Raw genomic sequence first — 23,937 nt, forward strand, 5'->3', positions numbered from 1 at the left:
GCAGATTTTATGACGGTAACACCCACACCACTCAGAGCTAAATTTGATTAAAACATATCACTTAACACTCACAAAGGAAACTGTAGAAGAATTTCTTGGGGAATTTGCTCTGGCTATTGCTTTAGGAAAGTATTTGTCTTTATGGGGCAATTATCACCTAAAGGAGCTGGCGGAGGCAGGGGGCCTGTCAGACCAATAATGATAACTATTAACAGTGTTTACTTTCCAACATCACCAGGCATTTACTGCCCGAACCAGGGCCGTCTACAACACAAGGCATACCTTATTTATGGGGGGGTCGTAAATATGCTAATAATAAAATATGACTTCAAACTTTTAAACTTAGAAATAAAAAACTGCATGCATCTTATACGGGACACTAATTACCACTGCAACAAGTGAAGAAACAATGGGACACCTTTCTTCTAGTGCAACACTCTTCTATATATACAGCTTCTCGAAAATGGCTCCATTAGGAGCTTTGATTAAACAATAACTTAATTCAAATGATTTCCCCTGCCCCTTCCTCCTTTATAAACTCATAAAAGCATTACATTTTTCCATCCTCTTTAGTGATTGTGGTCCACGAGCCCCTGAAGGACCGTTTAAACTTACAAGCTAATACAAATTGCATTCGCCTTTCAAAGTGGGCCAAACATAAGCAATTAAGCACAAAACAACCACATTAGCTACAGTAGGTGACAAGAGATGTTTGCACTTGCATTTTTCCAAACGGGCCACACTAGTGCATTGTTCTTCAGCGTGCCAGACGAGGTTTAACCTAAAAAGGTGTAGTGTAGCGGAGAGATGGAGGGTTTAATCTCTTGATAAAAGCAGCTACAAACTATTGGCTCCATGTGGCGGTAAAGGTCACTGGTAAAGAGAACAAATATCTGCGATCTGTAAGAATGTTTTGGTACCTACATTCCACTTGCAGCAGAGTCAAAAAGCCTGTTTATAAAAATTAGCATATTAATAAATGGTATTCTGATACTGAGGTCACCGTGTCGCTGATTTAAGGATGGTGGCTATTGTATTTGGCACAATCTGTCAGATCTCCCGACTACTGCTTTGGTCGCTCAGTTTTAAAAGTCTGCTCCCAGTTAGTCTGGAGCCTTTCTGCATCTGCTCTGCACACGGAGCAAAGCCTTGGCTCCAAACTCCTTTCTTTCTTTAAAAAATGCCGTAAAAATCCTTGTCTAACACTTAGATCGGGCAATTATAAAAAAAAGAAAAAAAGAAAAAGGTATTGGCTTTTTCGGAGGCTAATTATACAAAGGTACCGGCGTCTTAGGCTGTTCGCTTTATTAACAGCATGTGAGTGTCTGCCTCGGTCGGAGTCTGGTGTGCGCCACATTAGGCTGCTATAGATTTCTTCCCTGCAGCATGTGAAGTTTATCACGCAATCCTCCTATTGAGCAAAACTTTGTGCACTCCTATAACCCATAAATATTTAGATCTATTGTACAAAACACCTAAATCAGCCCCTGCTCCTTGTTGTATCACCGGATAGTCTTTTCATTTATTCCTTTCAGAGTGCCCACAGGTGCCCTAAGAGGTGAGCAAAGTGATATAGGGAGAGCTCTAATTGGGGTATCACTTGTTTAGCACTATCGACTGTTGTGTAAGCTGAAATGCCCACATAAAGATGGATCGCTTTTTGCTCGGGTCCTGTTCTGCTAACAAGAGGCTTGAGGTGGTTTTCGCTCGCTCTCAGACAATAGACGGTGAGGAGGAGAGAGCGACGTGGTAATTGATGGCTGTAAAGCGATCTTAATTGTTTGGTGATGGATGTAGGGAGGACACTTACAGAGCCTGACACTTGAGATAAGGCCTCGCATTCCTGCAGTCGTCCCGCCACTGTGTCCACCCCAGGCAGTGGAGCTGCTCCAGACAATACGCACAAACAAGGAAAAAAACGACAGAGAAGAGTGTGAGACCACAAAAATGTCAAAAGATGTGAAAAAAAGAAAAACAATTTGAACCACTACTTACAGGAGATGTCGGGTACAGCTTGTTCAGATATGTGAGGCCTGTGCTCCTCTTCAGATCTGCTGTCCGATAGCGTGTCCCCCTGCAACCTAGAAACAACACGCAACGTATATACACCACTGTACACACTGGTGGGGGAGTATGCAATAATAATCTCAGAAATCAGTGTTTTTCAGTCACAACACTGCAATGCATGTTTGGAAATTGAATGTCAGATAACAGACAAGACAAGCAAAGTCTCTCAAAGAGGAAACGTTCAGTGAGTTTGTTATCTCGTCTTCTGAGATAGTGAGAAAGGAGGTACTTGGGGGTCATTTCTGGGACCTAAACCCTATCTTTCCATTGTGCCGTCCCACCCGACTGAAAATAAATCTGAAATGTTTTATATGAAACTGTATTTGTGCGTGTCCAGACTTGGTGCATATGGACAGAAGTAGCCTCAGTCTGCTTACTTAAAAAATAAAACTAAAAAAAAATTGGCACAAAGATTCTGTTTCCCCTTAAATCATTCAGTTACTGGTCTTTATCATAATGTGTTTCCCAGCCCCTATAGCTTTTCCCCCCCCCCAAAAGATATCTGTTTGGAATGGAAGTGGGTTGGAGAGATTTGGCTGTCTCTTTTAGGTACTAAAAGATTTAAGTTTCCCTCAGATAGCAGAGTACACTGTGGGCGAAAGACAAACAGTGACTGAACTGCTCTTTCAGTGGGAAGATGTTACACAGGCTGTTTCGCTGCATTTACGCTCTTCTACAAACTACTTCCCACACTCTAACCTTATAGTATGGAATTAAACACGTTTATTTTTCGAAGGCATAATTTTAACAACTGCGAATCATACCACGTATTAACTGTAATTACACACGACTTCAGCAAATTCTTTCGCTGCATGCTATTTCCATGTCATCAGAGCGACCATTAGCTGAAGACAAAGGAAAGCAATCCCTATACTTTTATGGCGCAGCTGCATTCCCAGCCGTAGGGCCTCTTGGTTCCTACCTCTACAATGCGGGTAAAAGCACAACGCTGCTTTTTAAAGTGTATTCTATTTCTTTTCTTCTTTATACATCCCTCTCCTTGTCTCCCCATCTCTTTAATGGTCTTTATACGAGCATTTAAAGGGCCCAAGATGACTATCACAAGGCCTTCCTATTCTCCGAACAAAAGCTGCTCATAGCCGCAAGTCCTGACTACCATTCCCTCAGTACATTCCTGATATGAAAGCAATTAATTTAATGAGAACTACAAGCCCAAAAGAGGTTTGCGGAGATATATCCATTTCCTAGGACCGCACTTCCAGCTCCTCCAGAGTATGCAGATTTAGGATCTGGGATGCGTTTGCACACAGGAGATCTTGTGGCAGGAGCACGCAGCCATTAAACGAACTGATCGGGCGCATGAGGGAGGTGGATGAAATGTTGGTGTGACCACAGTTATGGCACAAAAGGCAGAGACACGGCCACAACACACAGGCCACACAGCACTTTACACTTTAACCAACCAGCGGAGAGCCAGAGGAAACTGTGTGTTTCCTGACCTGCCACTGCTGGTTAGGAGACACACAGGCTGAGCGGACAGTGTGGACAGCGTGTGGACGGAAGGGAAGGGAAAGGACAGTGACCAGTGGAAGGTGTCTAATAAGGCTTGGATCAGCTTCAACACGGGGTCAGTCAGTTGAAACAGAATGAAGATGCTGCTGAGCAATGTTTGTTAATCATGGTGTCCAAAATAACTCTTTTTTCTTTAACAAAATGGTTCAATTTAAAACATTTTCATTAGTGTGATGTTACCATATCACCGCAGCCTAATTCAGTTATGTCTTGCCTTTTTTTTTTTTCAAACAGCAGTGGTTAAACGAATCAACATTCAGGAGTGCTTCTGGAAATTAATAAAAACCTTGCTGGGGAGGAACAGAGTTGTCGCCTTCACGCTGTGGGTGTGAAAGTAAGCGTCACCTTTTCTTGGCTTTGGGTGGTACATGGTCGAGCCAGGAGGTTCAGTCTCGTTTGCTTAACAAACTAGACGGAGTGAATACACTGTACATGCATTTGAACAAAGTGTAACGCACTGAATGATGGACCTCACTGGCCTGTAAGAGCTCATAGGTAGAAAAAAAAAAATGAGCTGAATTCTAATGTGTTTGCCTGAGGGGTGACGGGTATGTGAGGAATGCTTGTCCAACTTTGGCCAGTGTTAACAGTTCCATGCAGAGCCAAAACTGTCTTTGTGAGGGTTATATAATATTGGAAAAAATCGACTTAATCGTTTCAATTTATACTAAACTAACCTTATGTCCAGGCTCAGAGTAAGGCCACATCTGTACAGTAGCACTGTCTGCTGGTGTGACGCACAAGGGCGTCAGCACACATGTCAGTTTTGCGAGGAGTACGTTTAAAGACTGGCCTCATTTTGAGCCACGTTTGAAAGGTGTTTCTGGGAATCCCATCAAGACCGAGTGCTAATGCACACAACGTAAAAGCTTTGTCAGGGTTGCCCCTCTCCAATCTGCCCCCTGACCTCCGCCTCGACCGTCTTCTGTTCACTGCACTCTGTATGCGTGCAAGGACATGCGTGCACATGTTTTATGTGTAGATCCACGAATTTCTGTGTCTGTGCACGCATGGGCTCCCGCGCGACCCCACTTTCTGTGAATTCTGTATTTTCAGAATAGTACAAAAGGCAAGCCATGCGTGCAACACTTTTCCAGCTTACAGATCTGTTTATGGCCCTTACACTACCCAAAAATTACTTTGAAAGACCACGACTCCTTCGCCAGTAAAACTTGGGAAAGATTTGGTGGTCAGGTTAAAGAGGACAAAGCAAGAATTTGGCCTGAACCAGAAGGAGAGAGGAAGACAGAGGAGAAAGAGAACAGATGTCTGACATTTCAGTCACGAAAAAAACACTCCTCACAAAAGCCAAAATACGACTCCAGATACAGATGCTGCTACGTTCCGCCGCTGATTCAACCTTGGGACGCGAGGTATAAACAATTTGGCTAAAAACATCAAGTCGATAAACTAACAACAAAAAATCCAGCGATACCATTCATCCTCCTGCGGAATCTCTGACAACATCCCGCAGCCTGTGTGTGGAGCGAAACTGATAAGCCGCATGAATGAAAGAAGAGTAGGAAACAAACAAATTCCAAACCCCCAAACAGTGGAGGCTGTGCAGGTAGATGTGTGCCTGGCGTCTCATCAAGAAGATACCCGTTTATCTTTGACTGGCATCAAGGGAGAGCTTTGCCCACACCTGCCTGTGGTATCGCACCCAAAAAAAGTCAGAAATCTGAGCGCTCGACTGATGCTGGGGATCAGGGGAAACAGGAAATGTGTCAGGACAGAAAAACTCTGATAATGAGAGAAAGGGTGATAATGGAGAAGATTATCCGCGCTGGAACTGATTTGTAAAAACAAGCAACACAGGAATGGACTGAAGATATGATGTTATTCTCTGCTACCTCTGATACAAATGCAGAGAGAGAGAGAGAGCGAGAGGACATAGAGGGTGGTGTCATGACCCAAGATAAGAACAAGATTGGATGTTGGAAAGAAAAAATGGATTACAGCAGCAGCCACAATTTAACTTTAGAAAACAGGGGTGTAGTCTCCAGGCCAGCTATTCAACTGTTCAACTGGTTGGTCCATATGCTCTCATCCAACCACCTTCTTTCTGATCAGTGTTGGTCCTCTATTACTTTCATAAGGAGAAAAATGCTTTAACAATTATCTTTTCGTATTAATCCATTATTTTTGGCAGCGAGAAAAAGAGACTACCTGTAAACGCCCCAACCTAATGGAGAATACTAGGTCTTATTTAAGTTTACTGAACATTTACCCGAAACTTTGCAAACAGCAATTTGCATATCACAGCTCACCAACACACATAAGGATTATCTAAAGACATGATTTCATTTTTACTAGGTTATATGTTTTGTATGTATTTGAAATTCATTTAGGATATCAAGGCCAGCAGCTAGAGTGCACTCAGTGAACTCCAATTTAGTTGATTTAGAGAGAATGTGATTTTCTTTCTCCACCACAACCAATCGATTGGTTAAAGAGTAGGTATGATTTCAGCTTGTGGGCCAAGATTTTCTTTGGTTGATGACAGGCCTATTAAAGAAATAGTTGGGTCACGTTGGCTCTCTTGCAAAGAGTTTGATGTGGAGATTCATTTATCTTTCTCACGTCTGGTAAAGACACCAAGCTTCAGTTTTACATGGGGCTTATGAGCAGAACTGTTCCTTACCCAGACGCAGTAACCCAACTCAACTCCCTCTAAAACAGCAGCTCGTTGTGTTTACACCTCCTACCAGTCTTTATGCTAAGCTAAACAGACAGCCATGAGAGTGGTATTGATCTATTTTTCTGACTCTTGGCAAGAAAGCAAATACGAGTATTTTCCAAAATGCCAGATCTCTCTGTAAAATCCTAACAAAAAGTGACAGATTCTACAGAGCTCTACAGTTAAAAAGACACAATCGCTCTTCATTGTAGTAGATAAGAGAGGGTGGAAACATTTACCTGGCACACCTAGAGCAGATGTTGAGAGTAACCTTGGCCTGCGGTTCGGGCTGATAGGAGCTGCGTCCTTGGCTGAATTTGCTGCCGGATGGAGCCAGTCCGGTCACGCCCTCCATCCGCAGGTCATCCAGGTCCTCTGGGGGGCAGAAGGAGCGACACGCCGAGATACAGAGGAAGGAGAAGCAAAGCAAGGAAAAAGGAGAGAAAACAAGAGACAGCAAGGACAGTCATTAATCACACTTTGGTCACTCCCTTGTCAATATGAAGCCCTGTGATGACAGTCTGCCAAGAGCCAAAAGAGCAAGCAAGCACATCACAGTAAATAAACATTCACAGTCCGGCCCGGCTGCGGTGCTCCTTCACACGCACGCACTCAACAAGCACACATCCGTAAAACTACACAGATTTCAGAAGTTTACGACCGCTCATCATCGGCGCAAAAGTCTTTGTTAGGACGAGTGATGACAGAACCACAGTATGGCAGCACAAGAAGGGCACGTGAACAAGCTGAGGGTGACGGGGACAAAAAAGAATGTAGTCAACAGGGAGAGAAAGTCGGGCTTTCGTCTGATCTCTCACTGTGTCCTCGAGAGCAAACTGCCGCTGAGCACACACACGTTGACATTGTTCCCTCCAAAGAAACTCCATATGTTTCAGACACGCCAGTGTTCTTCACGCTAACATCCAACACCGTCTGTTTTTCTCTGTCTTAGTAACAGCTACATTTGAAGACATGCTCACAAACACACTGGGTTAACAGGTGCAGAGGGCTGTTTCAATCTTTTTTTCTCTCCAATGTACATGTTAAATAAACCATATTTCTGCCTGCCTTTCCTCTATTTTGTAACATAGCTGCTTTATTTCAAAATACAGCTGCTCTCTATGAGTTGAAACGCCGTCCACATGGAGCAATTGAATGTCTGACGTCTGGATGCGATTCAAGCCTGACAAGGATCATTAGTTATCATATCACGGTATTGAATTTTCGACATCAAGACAAAGAGCATGATACACATTTCCCTAATACACACAGCACTGGCAAAATAAGAGGACGGAACCATAAATCAGCTTAATGACAAGATTTATGATAAAACAACAGTGAAGAGGAATAATATGAATTCAATGTTTTCTGCAGCAAAGCGGAGACTTGCAACAGTTTGTTAATAAATCCAAGGATCAAAGGAGAGAGTCTGAATCAGCCAGATCATTTTGGTTTTCAATGCATCCTCATGAGATAAAACATATTGCAGTACTTTTCCGTGTTGCAGTACTTTCCGTGACAGTGAATAGTGAGCGGGTGTTTTGGAGTCTTCTTTGAGTCCTTTAACTTTTTAATGTTGGATCAACAGTTTGAATGGTCACCATAACAATATTTGTCCCCGTTTTTCCCAAACCAGAAGGCTTTTTCAGATCTTTGCCAGTAAAGCAGGGTTGGGGGTAGGGGGTCACCTTCAGGACATACAGTATATTCTCACTGCTATTGTTTATGCTCTTATACACGTAGTACAGTACGTGCCCGACTCCCTGTGTGTCTAGTCATTTGAAACCAACATTGATACTTTTCACTTTGGGATCACATTACCTGACCCCTAGTTTGGAGGAGAAAAAAAAATGGGCCTCACACCTTGAAAGAGGAGAATGCATGACTAATCACCTGGATTAGATTGGGTGACACTTGCTCATGAGAACTCTCTCCCTCCATCCATCAGGGTGGCGCACAGCCAGAAAATCTCATCTGTCTCCTGTCTCCTTTGGGTGTCAGGAAAACATTCTGACGAGACAGCTAAACGCAAACGCTTCAGTCTAATCTGTGAATCTGTCCTGTCCTGCAACAGTACGCTGGGCAGGGTGTTGAGTTAATACATTTTCAGTTTAGTTATGTCACAAACCACAACACACACACACACAAAAGTACCAGACACATGTGCAGTCTGCGTTTTAATACCACTAATAAAAACTGTTTTATCATGTTTTTCACCCATGCCAGAAGTGTTGTTCTATGGATGTCAACATGAGTCTGTTAGTCTGTCACCAATGAGCAAACTGCCATTAAATTTGTTCAGACATCACAGTCGCCAGACACAAATTCCATTGACCTTGATGATCGACTGAAAGTTCTTATAGCGCCACCACCAGACAAATATTTGTGGCTTTAAAAAGGAAATGTTGCAACAACTATTGGATGAATTTGGGTGAGACAGTTTTGTTTTTCCCAGTACAATCACAGCAGCCTAATAACAATAATGTTTTTTTTATAGTCTTTTAAAGGTCCCATATTGTGCCCCTTTGCAGCAAGTTCACTGAAGTCACACATGCCTCCAGAATGCGCTTTCTTTAGCTTAAACTACTGCAAAGATGGTTAATTTTACCATCACTGTATAACCTGTTTTCAGCTTTGTTTCAGTGTGTGTAGCTGTAAATATGATTGAACTGCTGCTGTCTACACCTCCTACAGGAGGAAGACTATGTGTGTCAGCTGACACAGACATGATTAAGCGTGTATGATTTTACATAGAAAATTCACATTACAGCCTGTTTTTAACTCGGGTTTGGTGAGTTCGTCCGTTGTATGTTTCAGCAATAAAATGAGTATTTTAGCAATGCAGAGTCGTAGCTTGGAAAAGGTTCTGATGGGACTGCAGGACAAACTGTAGCCTAAACGGGCTTTGATTTCAACAACATAAACAGGAAAAATATTTGAATGAGAAGTGCTCTCTTGAGAATTTGGCAGTTTTGTGAGTACAGGAGAGAAACTGATGTAAACACTGGCCAAGCTTAAGTTGCAGTGAAGCACAACAGCAGGTGATGTGAAAATATGAGAACCCACTCCTTATTCATTGGTTTCAAATCTTAAACCTTCTACTTTCCTTCTTTGAATGTCCCTCAGCTTGATGATATGATCTCGGCTAACAGCAACGTTTGCCACACTGTGCTAACTTGAAGGATTTTCCTAATGTTGTGGTAACATTGCTATCAAAAATAATAGTAACCCACTGGTCTTCAGTTCCTCAGATGTTGGGAGCACCTTAAGACTCTTGTGTTCACTCTTGCAGGCAAATGTATAAAAACCACAACAGGAAATAAAAATGGAACTTGACCATATGGGGCCTTTAAATGTACTAGTAGCAGAACACAGCTTATATCATATCAGATAAACCGTAGTACTGGGTAAACATAAATACAGCAGTAGACTCACAGGTTTTAATCTTTTGTGACAATTTTGTCTAAAATATACCATTTTAGAAATTTTTAAAATTGTAATTTTTAGAAATCTTGCGAGTATCCCTCAGTGTCTCATGAGCCCCTGAAGGGTTCCCACCTCCACTTTGGAAACCACTGACCTAAGTAGTACTTTAATGCTAATGAGCAAATTCTATGGCATTACTTAAATAACACATAAAATCATAGTCTTTTGTATATGCATATACAAATATCTTTTTAAAAATGGGGAAGTAGTTGGTCGTTAAAACTTGGCAATAGGCAAGGAACTGTATTTGTTTTTCTTTTTTTTTAATTCTTTCATAATATTCTATGTCATCGCTAAAAAAAAACTTCAATACGTTTTGTATTATTTCTCTCTAACTTGTATTGGCAAAGGCTGCCAAAAACTATGAACTACTTTTCTCACCAACAATATAAAAAATGCTGCATATCCTGAACTACTTTTATTACTTCACTACCTACAACTAAAAAAAAAAAAAAAAAAAGCAAATCAAGAGCTTAAACAAAATCTGGAATGTTCTTGGTTTTCTTATATTTTGATCTTTGACATTAGTCGTGTTGTTCGCTAGACAACAAGTGTTGTCTTAGTGTTATGAGAAGGCCAGATAAGCTACATTCCAGTAATACCCGTAAGCAGGCAATATTAAATGTCCCATTCATCATGGAATACATTGAAGGGGTGGGGACAGAGAGAGCCACCAGCGATTTGGGCAATTTTCTGGTCGTGGGAACAGCTCAGTTTAAGGCCTTCGCCCTTTTCCTACTTTCTCTTCATCTATTCCCAACTTCTTCCCCCTTTAACTATTATCCCTTCTTCTGGCAACTGACTAATGTAGCATGCCGGATTTTCTTTGGGTCATAGCCTGCGATACAAATCATTACTTGACACTTGGAAACATTCACTTGCGAGCCTGGAGCTTTCATGAAATACTAAAAGAATAACAGCAACCGCCTATGACCCCGAAAAAGAACATGACCTCAGTGTGCACAGCTGCTTGTCACCTCAACTCCGGCTTTGTCTTTTTGACTTGTTTCTTTCTGGTCAAGATAATATAACACAACGATGAAGAGAAAGAACTCAGTGTCTGAAGGAAGAGAGAGCTAAACTCAGACAGTCATAGGTCACGGAGGTAAACAAAGGCTGTTGTTTAGAGTGCATTTCATACAGAAAACAAATCTGAACAGATGTAGAAACATTTAGGAATGACTCACATCATTCTGTTCTAAAGCAAGTTGCTCTGCACTTGCAGTTGCTTCGCTGGTATGCGAATCCTGAGGCTCCATTTAGCCAGACAAAACAATAGAGGACAGAATTTTCTATCATGAAACAACTGAAAATGGAAGAATTATTATAATTTTTTTGGTTTATGTGCATGCCTGTGTGTGGTTGTGGACGTGGAAGTAAAGCAACAAAGTAAAAGCCCTACAACTGCCCCATTGTAGCTGCTTTATGGCCCTGCCTTTTGGTCCATGTTAGCTCCCAGGTATGAAAGTGTGCATCACAAGACAGCAGAGGAAGACAAGAAGACAATTTCACTGAGCTAAATGCAGGCTACAAAAAGGCTTCTGTCTGTAAGCTTTGTTAGTAAGCTACGTGCAGGGTTTAGGAATGGGTGCAGCCCTTCATCTGTGCAGCAGCCGTCTGAATCTCCGCCATGTCGACCCTGAGGCTGAATCCAAATCAGAACTTCTTTACTGGGCAGGGTAGAGATGACAGATTCTGGCGCTGACACCACGCTATCTGTGAGGGAAGGCCTGCATATGAAGGGCTACAGTGATGAATACGCGCCTCGGGGGATGAGGTTTGGGTGTTAACATTATAAATGACTCCTTTTACATGCACGTAAGTGCTCTGAAGGGCATGCTCACACTGAATCCTCAGTATAGGCAGCAGAAATCAGTTATTAGTCATGACAGTGGCATTTTTGTGGTCCAGCTTACTTTGAGTATGATCTTAATTAATGAGCATGGATTTGTTGGTGTGCAGATCAAATTTCATGGAGGTGGAGGATAAAATTGGTTGTTTTTTTTAACACCAATGAATTCAAAAGGTACTCAACTTTAAACATAGTAATTAAACGGATGTTGAATCAGCTATTATACATTGTTTAACCCAGACTTCCACTTTTGACTTGTGCTTCTTTTCATGTGCAAATTCCCAATTCCATCCTCACATCGAAGATTAAGTAAAAACATACAGTATTAGGTGCATTTATTCTTCTGCTATCTGCTTAGTCAAACACATGTATCCACGCTCTCCACGTCAACAAAAGAGCGCATCATTCCTCCCACACAATACCACCATGATAAGTTTACAGTGTGTCTCCCATGAGACCAGTTTACCCTGAGACCATGACAGCCTCCGAGGCCTCTGTCTAGACACAACAAACGTCTGTCCACACTCGCCCGTTTGTCAGCCCGCCACATTTTCACTCCCTGGGCACCGGGGCAGCCATGCGTGCTCCCCCTGTCTAATGATGAGACATGGCAGATAAATAAAATGGGTCTACACTGGGGGTAGAGAAATGGAAACTATTCAAGCGCTGCAATCCCAACAAAAGGCCTGAGCGATGAGGAATTCCGTGCCGCAATCACTCACTCACAGTGAAGCCAGAGAGGAGCGGAGCTGAGCGCACAGATAAAGTGTTTGTGTGCTCCCCTCTCCAAGTTTCCATGTAATTTAAAGTTGTTTAGATAGCGACGGACTGACTGGCTCTTCGCTGCTCTTCGTGGGGCTAAAAACAGAGCCGAAGTGATAATTAGCGCAGCAGCTTCACAAATAATGTACACCTTCTCAGATCATACGTTGACAGATGTATGGGGAGGAATCCTCTCAAGTGCTACCCCACACGTGGAGACGGGAGACACGCACGTACGCACTTCATCATCTCCCGCATCAAATCCAAAGCATTTCGTCAAGTGCTGTGAGTTATTGTGTCTCATCTGAGTAAAATAACCAAATTTTCCATTCTTTCATGAGCAGTGACGACGCCTAACCACATAACACTAGGCTCTAATTAATAGGCTGTATGTGACGGATGCCTCACTCCTCACAGTGCACAGTGAAAAAGCTGCACCCACACAGGGACCCACATGTGTGAGCAACATACTCAGACGTACAGATTAAAAAAGGCGCACAGCAACACGTACAGTGACACTTGCAGACCTCACACTTTTGCTGCCCTCACACATACAGCCAGCATTTGTGTTTCATTAGGCCTCCGAGCACAATGCCCCCACTTGGCGGTTAGTCGTCACACAGACATCTTTGATGTGATTCGCGACAGAGACACATTTGTTTGGCTTTGTAATAAAAACAATATTCCAACTTACATTTTGCAATTATGTCTCGGCTTTCAATGGCACCCCCCGACTTCTCTCTGAAACCCCTCCCGACCCAGCCTAAAAATATGCCTGTTAGGCTCCAAGCCCTCACAACTCTGAGTGCAGCAGTAAAAAAAAAAAAGCCTGATCAGAATCAGATGGGGACACACATGAACATCACAGCTCTGAGGCCTGTGGAAAGTCTTATCGCAGACCTCGGTGCAAACCCACTTTTAACTCACTTTCTAACCGCAAATATTGCTCAGATTAGGACGCCGCCGTAGACGTTGTTTAGCTTGATGTATTGATGCACTGCGATGTCAGCCATGAAAGAGTCTTAATTGGTCGTTCATTATGATACTTTGAAAATGAATTTCAAAACTTTAAGAGCACATTATTTTGACATGTACTACGTGATAAATCTACAAACAAAAAAACAAAAAAATCTGTCTTCCAGGATCAAGGCTGCCATCTACAGTTCACTGCAATAATGCTAATCACCTATGAAAGAATTTAGTCATCCATCAAAGAGAAACGTGCCTATGCAAGAAGCATGTAGAGAGAAGTCAGTTATTAAAAACAACACGTATGAGTGATGGAGTAATGTGGTAGGTAGCGCCATACAAGCAATTCATTCAATCGAGCCCAAAGTTTCTTTTGGAGACCACTGTTTCCCTGCTTGTTTGCGATAAACACATAGATACAGCAGCATGCACTTTACATGACTCCACGCAGTCGTGCAGCTTGACATTTGCATCCACTCATACAAAAACACACAGTCTGACTACTTATTACACATTGTCATCAAGTCCATAACTCACAGGCCTATTTGTCTCTTCATTTTTAATCTCGAAGCAGACAGGAGCCATAAAACAATGACGTCTTCAGCCGATTAACCTCCACTGACACAATGCACCTATTCACACAAATCCTAGATAGCGGCACTATCTACGGATGGCATACTTGCGCACCTATCTGCCATCTTTTGCTGCCGTCTGCCTACAGTAGCCACAATACAGCATCACTGTATCCATTCAGCTCGCTTTCATTCAAACAATCTGCTCAGTTCATCTAAGGCGCTTATGCACACAGGAGATACTTACGCTGGCTGGTATTAGGCCATGCTCTGCATAATGACTACCTCTAGATTTATGGTATGATCGCAGCAGTCGACTTGCCTATTGGTAATTGCTTCCAGTAATACCGCCGTAATACCGCAGCAATTTGCCTCTCGATTAACGTATCCATCTGCACTGTGGAGACTTTTACAGGCGTCAAATTGGGCGCAGTTACACTTTTACTGGGGACATTCTTTTCACCATCAGCCCGGCAAAACCTTCAGACGTGGACCCAGCCCTTTCAAGCTCAAGTGAAAGATTTAGGGTTGAGGCAACTCACACCGCTGACATACGGTATATGTTCCCATCTATCTCCTCCTATCCTCTCAGTGCACCGTGATGATACTGGTTTGTTTTTGTTGGTTTACACCGTTTCCAGGGCTACTGTTGTGTCTTTGGTTGTTTGGGAAAAGGATGAAGGAGGCGAATGGAGGTGATTGGAGTGTGTGTGTGTCTGTGTGTGTGTGTGGTTTGCGTGTGGCGGGGGGTTGTTGCTGCTGGCGTCAGGAAATGCGCGCCGTGTCTGCTAACTCTGGCAATCAGAACACTGGCCTGAGGCAGAGGACAAAGTCACATCCATGTGAGTGCTGCACTCCATGCAGAGATGATCATGCACCATTTCAAGTGGAATGACATTAACGGTGTTCTTATCAGACCCAGAAAGCAACTGGATGTACTGTACATGTACTTTACTCGAGACTTGCTGTTTCATGCTGCTTTACAGCAGAAGTGCTACTTTTCAGAGGCAACGTCGTCGTATTTTTCCACTGCATTTACTTCACAGCTGTACTACTTACTGTGCTGATTAAAGTTTTACATACATGCAAAGAGCTTATAAAAGGCAACGTGTTGTTTGAACTACCCGACAGTACATAAAAATTTTAAATTTGCTCCATTAAACAAATACAACATAAGTGCCTCCAGCCACACTGGCAGCTCTGTGAGTGTTTAGGCACGAAGTGTTTCAGCTAAATGCTAACATCACCAAATAAACATGCTCACAATGACAGTATGTTAGGACCAGATGCCAGCTATTAGCATAAACAAGGCCTTACAAATGATCACTTAGATAAGTATTGTTATATACATCTTGTCACTTTGAAAGTTCACTTCACTTCATTTATATTAGAATGTTTTGCTACTTTAATTTTGAAAAGGCTCAGAAAAATCTTCCACCATCAGTTTTCAGCACATTATTCCCATTACACCTTTTTTTAAAATAGATAAAGTCAAATGTAAAGCAACAATTTCAAGAAGGCTATCTTGAATATTCATTACAAATATCTGCCAATCCTTTCTGTCAAAAGCCAATAAAAACCACTTCATTCTTTCACTACAGCAAGTCATTAAGTAGAACAAAGCAAAGTCTCCACAAGTTTAAAGGCTAAGCTCTTAATCACAGTCAAAGTTAAGGGGTCAACACACAGTATGTGATCAGTGCTCTAATATAGATCACTGTTCTCTTAAATTTCAGCCAGGATAGCAAAGGAAAGATGGTGACAAAAAAGTCTCCCTTTGCCTCATCTACTCTATTATATATAGATATATAAACATTAGTATATTCTAGAATGAAAATGTGTGCATGTGAAATCGGCTCTGCTATGATCCTCCTACAGGCTCCCAAAATGAACAATAATTTCGGACTATGTCTCGTCTTTAAGCAAAGTAAGCATAGATAACAATCAAATCTTTGCCTTTTCACACATTAAGGGAGTTTGAATTTATGTTGCTGCAGAGGAAATTATATAACATGTCGTATAGAATTTTTCATTTTTTTCTCCTTTTTGTCCTCATCAAGAGAGTATGTTCTTCATAGCGTGCATACATGTGAGTCAAGCTTACACACATATTCACAAAAGAGAATTTGGGAATTCAAAGGGAATCTCTGAAATGGAATACTTCCACCAAGAATGACAAGAACAGTAACTCTACAGTGGGGAACTGGCTAACTCGTCTCATTAACTTACCATAAAACAACAGTGCAAGGCCAAAAACAGGGTGTTTCTCCCCACACACTGAACTCAGCTTGTTTCTCGTTGGAGATAACTGTGGCCTTGCTGCCCAGCAAAAACCTTAAAATCTTGACGTTTTCCATGGCTTTACAAGAACATGTGAGTCATATTCATTTTCAAATATGGTTTTCACTGTGGTACACATTAAGCGCAGACCTAATGAAAACAACTGGGAAAACACAGTGCCATCCCTGAGAGCAACTTGCGAATCAATAAGATTTAACCTCTAAGCTGATTTTATTTTCTCTTTCTGGAACAATCCGAACAAAACAAATCAACCTTAAGCCATGTCTCTGGCTTTTAAAATTGTATTAAATCCGAAAAACCTTGGCTATGCAGCAGTACTTTAAAGACCCAAGAGGATCTTATTATTTTCTCATAAGCTCCTTATCCAGGTGCTGGCAAAAACACACCCAGTTTGGAAAACCCTTCTGCTCAATATGGAAGTAGGGATAAGTTGCTAACTGTCTTTGTGTCTTCTAAGCCTGCTTTTATTACGCATCTTATTCTCTCACAGAACCTGCAGTTGCCACACAGGAGGACGAACTAATACAGCTTTCCTGCCTCCCAGTGGAAACTTTGCTTAGTGTTCACAGAGGCTCCGAACTCTCCTCTCCTCACCCTCCAGAGGTTTTGACACACAAACACAACAAATCACAGCCACGCCACGGGGCGTATTCATTTCTCACTAATGTAATCGCTCTCATTAGTGCAGTATGGATATCTGTGAGTATCAGCGAGCGGCTCAACGAGGAGGCTCACAGCCAATTAGCAGGTGTGATGAACAAAGCTCTGCCCAACTCATGGTGCAACAACAACTACAGGGAGATGTGATGTGCAGCTGGAGTTAACATATGCTATTTATACAGGGGTGTCAACATGCCATGGTGCCTGGCAGCAAAACCAAACAAAACACATACAAACAAAAGTATTAAATTCATGCTTTTCTGTCAGCTTACCTGAATTTAAATGCACTGAACTGACACAGTAATTAAATTGCTGAACTGACTCAATGCTTCTCAGTTGGCGTTAAACAGAGCAACTGCAATATCATGTGTCAGCCACTAGAGGTCACCCTAACCAAATGCTTAAATAGAAGCCCTGCAACAATGTCTCCTTCAGTAATCGTTGCATTGCTGCACGTGAGAGGCCATTGGTGGTGAAAAAAAACTTCCCATTTAGCAATCTGTCAACAACTTATTGTTTGGAAATCTGAACTCAAGAAATAAATAAACATGTTTATAAAATATCTAAAAACCAAAGCAATTTTAATAGATAATTATACAAACCCCAGCCGTAACAGCTTTTGCTATGTCACACAATTTAAGAGATCACTGTAATCCAGGGATTTGTAAATTAGACAGCAAGCACCCACTCTGCTGTAGAGTCCTTGAGCACGTTATTGAATCCCTACCAGCTCCAGGAGTGCCACTGAGCTGTTGACCATATGTTTTCACCTTCATGAGGACAGCAGCAGGGAAAAAAGATGAATATCTCCTTCGGGGATCAATATACTATCACAAGATCACCGTCTCTGCCAAGGCTCATCAGTCATCTTTGGCATGCATTTCGGTCATAGCCGCAAAATTTGTGCCAAGACCTTCTTTCGAAATGAAGCCCAGAAACCCTCCTGAGGGTCTTCCATTTCTCTAAGTCCCCCAAGCCGCCACATGATGTGTGTAAGCATCAACTTTAATCAACTCCACAGCAGTGAGGCAGTCAGCGCAGAAGCGATGGTCTCTGGAGAGCAACATGACCAGGCCTTGACAGGGAATCAGAAATGACCTACCTCGCTGCATTATTTCCTTTGAATTACTGCCCTGGACCATAGTGTAACAGCCACTGAGGGAATATACCCAGGTTTCAGCGCTATGATCAAGGAGAGCCATCCCAGACCACCAACATCCTGCTTTATGGATGTATTTATCATCATTATGTACTGCTGACCTGGGTCATGACTGTGTGGGGCTGATACAAAAGAGAAAGAAGATTTCGTGTTTACATATTGTCCTCTAAAGGCTTCTTCCGCTTAGAAGCAGTAATTACAGTCCATGCTGTCTCTAAGCAGCGGATACTGAAGTAAAACACTCAATCACCAGAATGTGATCAAAAAAAAAGAGAAGGAATTAGTCTTGGTGGAGCACAGATGAATTTCAAATTTGTAGCTGCTGAGCTTGAATCCAGGCCATCGCAGCTAATTTGACAGACTGCTTTAGTGCTCAAACAATTAGCCAGTGAATTAATTAGGTGATTGACAAATGAGAACCCTAAACCCACTTTATAAAACTAAGCAAGTAATTGTTGAAAAAAAAACAAAAAACATACATAGCCTAAACGATAGGAACAAGTATTAGTTACAGCTTCAGTTTGCGCAACCTGCGGGCCATCCTGCCACACATCAGTGTGTGACCCCCTGGGTGACCCTGGTGAAGAGATCCTGCTAACAAGCAGAAGAGCCTGAGTGTTGTGACAGCAGAGCAGAGAGCAAAGACATACGTAGATTGTGTGTCACCACAGAGCAATAGCTCGAAGGAGACTAGAGAGACACTGAAGCACTATAATTGGAGCCCATGTTAGACACAAGGAAATAAAAAGAGCGCGTTGTGGGTTGTTATTCCTCAAAGACATACTATATGTCAGCCGTTTGCAAGCTAACATAGAAGAAAGTCGTAGAAAAGCTGACTTTTCACAGGATTAGCGATGACTTTCAACAATGTAGTGTGTGACAGATTCAATAAACCCCATAAGAGATGCGTTAAATTTAAAATCTCTGCTGTGTACCTTTGTGGCAGCTGGTGTGTGTGTGTGTGTGTGTGTGTGCTTATATACGTGCAGCGTGCCCATTAGCTGCTTTACTCAAAAGAATCACCCCTGCAGATAAAGATTACCACAACGCACAGACAAAATGGGAAGAGCAAGTGACAGACAGAAACAAAAGGAGCGCCTCGCCACATAAAATATTTCAGGCAACAAATTCAATTTGGCATGAGGCATTACATCCTGAGTCTGCACAGACAGGATGACAAGCTCTCAGACCTTCCATTGAATGGGGCTGAAACAAAACTTCACATCAGGTGCTCTTTCCAGCAGTGCTCATCCATCTCAAGTCCGCACCACAACGACATGACTGGCATGAAGGAATGTGAACACACACATGCTCTCATACACAGAAAAAGAAATAAATCAAACTAACTGCTTTGTGATTCTCCAGCTGTCAAAGTAAATACCTGAACTCACTGGCTGAGAACATCCGGTTAGTAAACAGGAAGCGTAGTCTCCTCTAACAGCTTCTACTAAAGTGCTCTTTAGCACAGCACATAAATTAAATGTTCTTCTGTTCATCCAGCAGCTCAGCCAGTACACTGTGTACTGTATTCCTATACAGGTGTGCATATATGCAGCACTTTCACCCTATTTAAGTTGCTTCCAATGTGTACTGAAGAAAATAGCCACTTCTTCCTTTTGAATAGTTAACTACTTCTCTTTTATGAAGTGCTTTCCAACATTTTCCAGCGTTTTTTCCCCCCCACAACTCTAAGAGAAAGTGCCCGAACATGGTGCAGAAATCGTAATAGCACCGTAAGAGCACCACTTTTCCCTTTTTTCCAGCAGAAAAAGCCGGAGCCAACAACCCAAATGGAACACGCTGTATGACTTCACTGCTTTTCAGTCAGTGATAAAATGTTCTATTTGTAATTCTGTGCTATGATGAAGCTCTTTTTGTGTTGTGATGAATTTCTCCCACTTCAAATGTGTACATTTGCATATGTATTGACATAAATTTCACGTACAGACTACATTTCATTCCTTTTTTAAAAAAAATAATGTCAGGTCAGAGTTTTACTTAACGCTGGCTCAAAGCACAGTCCATTATTTTATGTTAATGTTAGAGGGCAGGGGATGCCATTGTACTCTAGTACCACTTTAAAAAGTCACTGAAATGCATGCAGAAGTGGAATTCTGCACAACAGAGCAGACTCATGCAGGCTATTAAAGATGCTGAAAATATTGATGAGCAATGCAAAAAAAAAAGAACGGCTCATTAACCATGAAGTGTCACAGCTGTAATTTTTCTTACCTTCATGTGAAACAGACATTTTTCTGCTTGCTTGGATCACGGTTTCACACATGCACACACATGCAAGATAAACACAGCAAGCTGTTCTTGGTGTGGGAAAAAAACCAAACAGGTGTCTAACATCAGGACAGAGGGTCTGCTGACACACACAGTCTGGCTCGTCAGCAGCTCAGCAAAAGGATTAACAGCATTTTAAATTCAGCTTTCATTAATAGAAATTGGTGGAATGCAGCTGCCTTGAAAGACCATCCCTGTTGATGCACAATATATTTAACAATTGCAAATTGTGTCTGTGTTTATGAGTGGCTGTGACATTACCCAGAAGCTCCATGGCATCGTCCTCATCCTCAATCTCTTCTTCCACCACAGAGTGGGCGGGGCTGTTGACTGAATCAAAAGAGTCCTGGGACAACATGGCTGCCAGGAGCTTCTTATGATGCTGCTGCTGCTCCTTGAGGCCTTTGCTCTTTGTTTCCATCTTCAGGCTGAGGGAGACGTGGAGGAAAAAAATCGAGGCTCATGAACAGACAGTAACCTTTTTCTTTCACAGCCCCTCACATCTACAAAGTATTTGAAAGTTAAAAGTGTTACGGATGCGATGCTATCTTTTTCCACAGTAACATGCTCTCAGTTTCTGAGAAATACACAGACAAAAATAGCATGTTTCATAATAACTGTGTCCCTATAGTAATTACATCCTCTCATCCTAATCTGTCAGACTTGTATCTAAGCAGACTCAGGCCTTGCAGCAAGAACAACATGTTGCATTTGCCTCAGCGGTGTGCAGATGTGTGACTACATTTAAAATGTGTTTTATCACCGGTTGCACTTGGCAGCCCTTCCGTGGTTGTTAGAGACAAAATGCCATACATTTCAAGTGTCACGCAGGTGCTGTGCACCTTGCTATAAATGGCCAGCAGGGAGAAGATAAGACAGGATAATTGCTCTGAAGTGAACAACAGAGCAATAGTTGTGCCACGAACCGCAAACCATTAACAGGTTAGAGGATGCCAGGGTAAAAAAGGAAGCAGAGCTGTTTTATAAGCATGTAGGTGACCATCAATGGAGGCAACAAATCCAGACAGACATGGATGAGCGGTTGGTTATTGTTTCATTCTTTTAAATATTTAAGAAGAGGAATAATATACAGCCATGCATACTGTATATGGAATGCATTTTTTATAAAAAATCATTAAATATTTATAAAATCTGAATCGCTTATTTCTATTACTTCTTATGCCACAGTGAATGGAAACACTTTTCTGTTCCTGCACGTGTGTCTTCTGATTACACTTAATACATATTTGATCTTTGTCTTCACACTCCACTATTTATTTATACACTTTTGTACAGACATAATGATTATTTTCAGTCGATATTCTCTCCAGGTGCTTCCGGCTTCCTCCCACAGTGCAAAGACACGCATGACAGGTTAATTGGTGATTCGAAATTGGCTGCAGGTGGGAGTGTGAGTGTGCACGGTTGTCTGTCTCTTTGTGTTAGCCCTGTGACGGACTGGTGATCTGTCCAGGGTGCACCCCTCCTCCAAACCACTGTCGGCTCGGATAGACTCCACACAACTCTTCACAGGATACAGCGGGTAGAGCTGATGGACCAATGAATGGATGGATTCAATTCCTCCATCAATCAACTGATTGTTTAAAAAAGAAATTAGAAATGTGATCATGATTTCCCAGATCCTAAAGTGACACCTACACAATGCTGTAAACTGTCCAAACCTCAAAATTCTCAACATTATGCACTGAACAACAACTCTATGAGAGGAAGAGAAAACCCAAGTAAAGTACAAGTACTTTCATTTTTTGTACATTTCTGCATTTTGCCATAGCTATGGAAATACACTACATTCTGCAGAACCCATCCATTCTTACACATTTGCATTTTCTGTTTGCTTACTGCAGCAGTAACAGCACGGCACAGCTTCTCAGGCTGTTTTTAATTATAAACAATAAATGGCTGGGAAGAAAGTGAACGCCTCTCTTCATATTTCTTATCCCAAATGTTTGTGTATTTCTCAGGTGAGACGGTGTTAGCTCTAAGCCTGAAAAAATTACCACAAATAATATCTCTATCTTCATATACAGTTAAAATTATGAAAGTTGGCTCCTGCATTACCTCTATATTGGAGAAATTAATTTTCATATCCCACTGGCTGAGGGCGAGGATTAGAAGGGCGGAAAAGTATTAATTTGATGCTGATCTCAGTTTAATGGCTTAATTTACAGCTAATGGGAAAGGGTCAGAAGATGACTGATATTTTTTTCATTCCCTCCATGTGGTATTTGTGCTAATTACATCTGCTAATATGGGTTAGGTGTTTGGTCTCATTCTGCAAATGTCTCGTCTTTAACCGCACCCTTCGCAGCAGAAGGAAAGTTGCGACATTTTTGCTGCGATTGCAAACAATAATTCTGAACCTGGGGGTAAACTTTTACACATGGTGGAGAGAATGTAATTTGAGGACAGCAAACCAAGCAGGAAATGAATAATTGTGGAAAAAATATGAGGAAAAAAAAGAAAGAGAAACAGGCTCATATCTCATATGAAAATCTCTCGCTCACTATGCCTGCTGGCAGCTTTACCGGTGAAAGCCATCCCCCCCCCATAGGAGCCAATCTCACGTGGTTTAAACCATCGTTAAAGGCAATAAATATGACCAACAAAATAAAAACAAGTGTAACCCACAAAGCTGGCATTACACTACATCCTTGTTTATCACTATAGTTCTCTATTCACTGTTTGAAAGGATGTATAATAAGCAATCAGTATCTTTTGTGTTATGAGAAAGAATATAAAGTATAACAGGAAGGTAGGAGGAGAGAGAGAGGAACAGTTTGGTTTACTGACAGACACTGGATGAGAAAGTCCCATTCCACTGGACAGTCAAAAGAACTTCCTTGAATATACTTCTGCCACGGCTGAATGTTGATTTCCCATGTGCCCTTTGCACTCATCTGTCAACACTCTGCAGCCAATCATACAGAAAGGTGCCACCACCTGCCAGCTCCTCTTATGGTCAGTAGTGACAGGTGGGCTGGAAGGAGGGACAGAAGCAATCATTTTGAAAATGAAAACAAGTAAACTTACAAAAGTAAGAGGAGGAAGTTGGACTGGTTTGGCAAAAAGGTCACATACATGAGGAAAAAAAAAAAAAAGAGAGAACTCCAGTCTGAAAGTGTGTGAGCACCAGAGTGGGTGGCCTATTAAAGCTCAGATGGGATTTGAAAGAGAGGGCAGTGCTGCTCTTTGCCAGTTTTCCACTTGATCAGAGTGGTCATTTTTAGCTTCTCTAATATGAATTTAAAAACCTAACCAGTGAGGCAGTGGCCGTGACACCTTGCCTCGTATCAGAACTTTAAACAGAGGCAACACGTTTATTTATGTTTTTCTAATCTCCCTATTTTTGACTTTTGGCTTGGCCAGAAAACAGCATGAATGTGATCTGAATCCCCAAACAGAATCTAAAGTGAGGGCAAGATCCCAGTAAATGCAATTAAAAGCTGATATAAATGATGTATCCAAGGAGCCAAGTACTCCTCTGGTTAATGAGAGGAGACGCTGTGATTATTTTGGGATGCTGCACCCTCCCAAACACACAGCTGCACAGGTTTCTCACCCTCCACGTAGGTAAGCGCAAAACATC

At 41.9% G+C, this 23,937-nt stretch overlaps 1 protein-coding gene across 1 annotated transcript in view; it reads right to left on the bottom strand.

The window, feature by feature from the left end:
* The window catches only part of cunh8orf34 (chromosome unknown C8orf34 homolog), a 62,685-nt gene that overhangs the window by 18,675 nt on the left and 20,073 nt on the right, over positions 1-23,937 (bottom strand). The window contains exons 7-10 of the mRNA XM_008295777.1: positions 20,592-20,758; positions 6,520-6,655; positions 1,996-2,081; positions 1,811-1,884 (exon numbers count right to left, since the gene is read on the bottom strand). Coding sequence (XP_008293999.1) covers positions 1,811-1,884; positions 1,996-2,081; positions 6,520-6,655; positions 20,592-20,758 — 463 coding nt within the window. The remainder of the gene's footprint in view (positions 1-1,810; positions 1,885-1,995; positions 2,082-6,519; positions 6,656-20,591; positions 20,759-23,937) is intronic.

This window comes from Stegastes partitus, unplaced genomic scaffold (genome assembly GCF_000690725.1).
Source record: "Stegastes partitus isolate 25-593 unplaced genomic scaffold, Stegastes_partitus-1.0.2 Scaffold1075, whole genome shotgun sequence".
Taxonomy (NCBI): domain Eukaryota; kingdom Metazoa; phylum Chordata; class Actinopteri; family Pomacentridae; genus Stegastes; species Stegastes partitus.